This window comes from Schistosoma mansoni, chromosome 4 (assembly GCF_000237925.1).
Source record: "Schistosoma mansoni strain Puerto Rico chromosome 4, complete genome".
Taxonomy (NCBI): Eukaryota; Metazoa; Platyhelminthes; class Trematoda; order Strigeidida; family Schistosomatidae; genus Schistosoma; species Schistosoma mansoni.
In genome coordinates, this window is record NC_031498.1 from 17559734 (window position 1) to 17565783 (window position 6050).

At 30.9% G+C, this 6050-nt stretch overlaps 1 protein-coding gene across 1 annotated transcript; it reads left to right on the forward strand.

Moving 5' to 3' along the window:
• Positions 1-2861: 2861 nt before the first annotated feature.
• Smp_155910 (hypothetical protein) lies at positions 2862-5375 on the forward strand (the record flags this gene model as incomplete). The annotated part of the gene is made up of 2 exons (XM_018797017.1): positions 2862-2948; positions 5136-5375. The coding sequence occupies 2 exons, from the start codon at positions 2862-2864 to the stop codon at positions 5373-5375; spliced, it is 327 nt and encodes a 108-aa protein (XP_018652101.1).
• Positions 5376-6050: the final 675 nt, after the last annotated feature.

Genomic DNA, 6050 nt, shown 5'->3' on the forward strand with positions numbered 1-6050 from the left:
TGATAATAGTCATCGACTTTGGAATTCCTAGTTTCTCTAATTAAGTTAATGTAAAGCGTGTTATTTCGATGATTCTCAGTATAATTATCTGAATGAATGTTTTATTTTCTCCAGACTTTTTCTTTCATTACTTTTTATTGATTTTTTCTGTCTAGACTTGCAAACTCATTTTGTCGCTTACCAACATATTCAATCTTTAAATAATTGTGACATGAGTTTGATTGCTAATCGCAGTGCAATATCGCATATTCACCATGTCTGATTCCCCATGAGGTACGTCTTGACATTTGTTTATGTTGGGTTCTGAATGTGAACTATTGAAATGTCTCTTATACGAAAGCTGATCTGTTGGCACTAGTTAGACAGGACGAGTTGCAGATAGTGATGTCCTAAATATAACAGATAGATGCGAATAAGGAAGGAAATAGGTGTTTTTGAAAACGATTTTACGTCTCAGAAAAAGACGATGAAATAAATGAACATTATAATGTCTATCGCACTATATAACATACAACAACCAATGGAAGAAGATATGAATTACGTAATACTTTCACTTTGCAAAATTCAAAATAATATTGAGAATTCAAATGTCACAATAGTAGTTGCTGTTGTGTCAGTTTAAGCAGATCAAGATACTGATTTTGGTAGATCCCAATTACAATACAGTTTGAATATAATGGGACAGCGACGTTATATATATATATATATATATATATATATGAATTAAACTGATCATCTCGTTAAGAATTATCTTCACATTCTCAAGGTAGTGAATATACAGTAGGTCATCGTTTTCAACCAATAAACTTATAGTGTTCAATTATAAGTGAAGAGGAACTTCTAATAATTTCTTGGAACAAATATAAATTCAGAAAAACCTGATGGTTACTTATATATTTCTTTTTCACCATGCCAAACGTTTATCGCAACTTGATATATCACATTATTATCTCATATCTATGCGTTATGATATGTTCAGGTTAGTGCATACTTTTTTAGTTTTATATTACTTTTTATATTGTCTTAGCAGTGTACATGATAAACGATCAAGATGAAAGAAGTAGCTGGTAATATCCTAAAATAGTTACATACATTCACTGTGTCTTTCTTATGGATGTCCAAGACATAATTATTTGTCAAACAGATACATTCTATTAGTTTTTTTGCCAAGTTATTATTCTTTCTTTAGATAGAGTATCTTCATTTTTACCAATAAAAAGATATAGGCAACTGAATATTGCCTTACATAAAGAGTCATTTTATAGAAATTTATTTTATCAAGTGCACATCTAATTATAATAACATCAACATTTGGCTAAACAGAAAATACCCATTTCATCATTTTTATGAATTTCAGTCTTAATATAAAAATATTATTTAATTATCCTTAGTTACTCTAAAAGAAATAAATTTTAATGATCAGGTTTCAAAATTAAAGATTATACTATCGCTGCGCTGACACCTAGAAACCTTATTGAGTAACTGAGTTTTCTTTACGGAGTTGTTACATAATCGATTTTCATTAACGATTACTTTGTGTAAATGATTCATTTACTAATTAAAGAAATATACCAAAAAGGACCAAATGTTCAATGTTTAAAAGCTTTTGAAGTCTGTTTGCATTATGTTATTATTCTTGTGTTTTCACATTTTTTGTCCTTTTTACAACCATCGTCTCTTCACATTTAACTATAGACAAGTAATACGTGATTACTCAAATAATATTTTTCAATGTTACGAATAGGTGTTTTAAAGTCAGTAAATTTTAAAGCAGCATGTTAGGTTACAATAAGGGATTTAAGCTTTTCACCTATTTTATTACTATGTTTGTCACAACCTTGAAATAGTTACCTTAATCACATTTATTAATATTTTCATAGGTAACATTGAATTTATCAAACTTTTAACTAATTATCAAGCATTTGATTGATATTCATTCCAGTATCAATCGTATAAACGTATTCATTAGTATGAGGCTCTAGTGCAAATCATATGAAAGGAAAAATGCCATTAGCCTAGTTATTGTCATTATTTATTCTATAGCAGTTCCAAGAAAAATCTTCTCCTTTGCAATCAACGGTGTTCGATACGTACTGAAAGCTTCTAGACTAATAAAATAAATGAGGTTTTAATGATACCTAAATATGAAATTTCATATTAAATCAATTCCAATAGTCAACACCTTATCACCTATCTTAGTATTTCTAATTTAAGAAGCTTTTCTGTTCAAAGTAAAAGATCAGGTGTTCCAGATATTTTAGGGTTGTTTGTAAATGTTTTATTCTTCTGACGTTTCTACCCAAGGGATAACAGATATACAAAACTTAAAAATGTTGTTTGAAATGACTAATAATAATAGTTTATTTTGTAAATTTAAGGTGTCATAATTGCGGCTCAATATAATTAATCTAGGAGTTCGCTGCTAATAATTATAACGGCATCTTATTCTTTATGGTGTCGGTTTTTAACCAGTAATTAGTAGGTTTAAACTCGGATCCACTGACTTTGTTTGGATAGTAAGGTAGCATCCTCAGCTTTTAGGTGAACAGCTTAGATCAAACTCGATAACATAAACTTATACTTGTTAAATGTTTGATATTATTATTAATATCATTATTGTTGTGATAGTTGATTGTCACTGTTTCAAAAATAATGTATAAAAGAAAACGTTAGACTTGAAAAACTCCAGTTTAACCTTACGCTTCAGTCAAAATCTTATGAATTTTAATTTTGGTTAATAATTAAATTACTCTATCAGGAAATTTTAGAAATAAACTTAATTACATTTTCGTTTATGATTGACTTAAATTCATTTTACTTTGAATTTAATAGAAAATATTAAAGTTACTTTTAATGGAAACATGAAAAATGGGGAGTGCTATGAACCATTCTTTCGAGATGATATTGGTAATAAAATGAGTGAATGGAATTCACCTCTGTGTGCAAAAGTAAGTTATCGTTCAGGTGGAAGAAAATAAGTTTCATTAAAGTTTTATCGTGGTCCTATTAGGTATGTAGGATATCACGTAAATAAATTAATGATTGTTGATTCAGTCCTCTGAATGTATCATGCTTATCAAAAGACCTGCAAATCTTGGATGGATTTCTTGATGAAGTCGCTGGTACGCATATCTGAGAGTTTTAAAACTAGCTGGAAATAAAATTCTATTGTGTTTTGGATTTCAGTTTCCCTTCAGATGATTTTATTTCTAGGTTGAGACTAAATTTATACTGATCTTTACAAGATGATTTTAAATAGATCTAATTACAGTCATTTCAAGTGGATATAGGTGCTTCTTTATATTATTTTATTATAAACAATGAGAATCAGGCTACTTTTCCGTAACATTTAAATTATTATTTCTTAAATGAAGGCAAAAATCTCTCACTTTATCTCTTTATGATAAGATAGGGCATAATTATTGTACAACGATATGTTTCCATAAATTGTGAAACAAATGTTGATTTCTGGGATATTCAAGTGTCAACGTCAGAATGATAGTTCGAAAAGTTTAAAAATTGCTAGTTTTGTTTAAGATCCTACAAAGATAACATAAAATTAAACAGTTGGTTGATCATACGGGTATGCTGCCATTTCATTGTCCGTCAGTTGTGTTGATTTCAATTACTCTTGTGGTATACTCTAGTTAAAGATATAAAGAATTTTTACGCGCACATTACTATTAGTCGCAGAAGATGAATGATTATGCAATAAGTTCCCCTTATGAATTTGCATGAAGGCAGAACAACAAATGATGCAGAATAATATGAATCGATTATGTGTCTTGGTTTCTCATCAATCGCTTACAACCATATATGTGATGAAAGGTAATATTGAGGTATGATATGTTGTGAAACAATTGACACTGATGACGAAAATAATTAGGATGATAAAGGTTATAAGAACTTCCATCTAAATTTGGTCGAATTGTTCCACAGTATTTTGGCGCTGAGTTGATGTGAAACATTAAGGAGGAAGAATGTGTTTATCAAATCTCAGCAAACCAATATGACTTAAATCCCACGTTTTACTTGGCAATCTGGTCCAAGCTTCTTCAAGGAAATATGATCAAACATCAAAATTATCGAATGTAAAGAAGTACATAGTTCTTCGGTTAACTGTATACTACACAGGTCATTCAACCCAGTTAACAATGTTTAAAGTAAGTATTTGCTTTAGTGTGTATGAGACATGTAGTGTGAAACGATGGATGATGCATTAATTAAATGAGGCTCAAAGACGGATAAGATGGATTGTGTAATAATTTTAGAGGTTGTGGATGGTGTACATAAAATTACTGAAATTAGAAATTGATAAGACGGGTTACGTAATGCTGGAACATGATTTAAAGAATTCATATAATTTAAGAGAATTAAGTGAATAAATAGTTTTGGTGCACATAAAATAGGAAGTACTCGAAGGAAGACCGCATTACAAAATAGATACTAATAATTAATGATTGTGACAAAAATAATTTATCAAGGTAGTAATAAGTTTATTGTTCTCTCTTTCGTAATACATAAATCAGGTTCCAGGATTTTTATTGACATTGCTTCGGGAAACCGGAGAGACGCTGAGTTTTTCTGTCTGCTAATAACTTTGTAGGCTTGTTGAATGTCAATAATATGCCGAGCTATTGCACTGTTTAGAGCTTTTGCGTTCCCTGATCTCAAGTTCTTTGGGACGTGCTTGGAAATGTGAACATGTACTCTTCTCTGTGTTCTTCCAATGTATGTGCTTTAACACGTACATATAAATTGGGAAATTCAGTTGAAGGTACTGAGAAAGGAGAACATGTCAATTTTTGTTTGTTCGAGTGAGCAGTTCGTTTCACATAACGTTGTCAGTCTTGCTAATGGATTAACAACTTCCAATGCGGTATTTATCCTCTGGTTAATTATTCCAGTGATTTAGAACAGTCAGAATAAATCGTTGTAAGAAAAGCTTTACTGAAAGATATTAGAAGAATTATTAAGATATTTCTCACAGAAGTACATATGTTTCATTCAAGTTTTTGATTTATACTTCACAGAAACTTTTCAAAATATGTCTAACTTCTTCATTGTTGGTATTTACTTACTATGTTTCCCTAGTTAGCATAAGTTACTCATTTTTCATATATTGTTAATTTCAGGTGACACAAATTACATATGCATCTCTGAGATTACGTCTCCCAAAAAGAAATGTCTGTACGGCAACATTTTATCCAAATACTTACTACAGCAGTGTTGTATCGTTTTCTGCTAAAGTCAAAGTGAAACTTCATAAAAATCTTCAAATAAATCTTCCTTTCATGATAAAACAGTTGAATATAACTGTAGAGGATCAAAATGTAACATCATTAAAGAAACATTATGAGAGTGAGCATAATTAATTGACTTGAGAATTAACATATTTGTTATAACGTGTGCGTGCGTGCCCTGTTTGATATATAACGTGATGATGCTCGCCAATCAGAGAAGAGTGAATTATCGATTGGGACAGTGACACACGAAAACCATACGAGCAGTCTAGAGTGCTTGTCAGTCCTGCTACCTGCCTAGCCCAGCCATTTAAGTCCAGAACACCAATAACAGCCCATGTAATATGAATCATTATTCACAAACATACTGGGTTTATATACCAACCAAACAGACCACATTGTACCACAAAATAGAAAATAACATTTGTACAAGATTTAGCCTATAGCAACCATCCTATAATCAATTCCGATTATAGTCAATTTTGGTTAAGCCCTTTTTATTAACTTACTTAACAGACATCGTTATTTGGATAGTAACAATTTGCATATTCTTTGCACTGCTATACCACTAGAGTACATGACACTCTATCCGAAATGTTGACTGCTTAAATATCATTCGATGACTCATACTCCTCCCCATATGTGTACGCACGCAAATATTATTATCAGCCTTTGTTTTGCTTTGCTGTGCCCTTATTAAATTTGACTATAAATTGCCTATGTAATTGCTTGCTATTCGCTCGCTTGCTCCTCGTTCGCTTCCTTCGCTTGTTCGCCTGTTAACTCGCTCTCTCGCTTGTTGATATT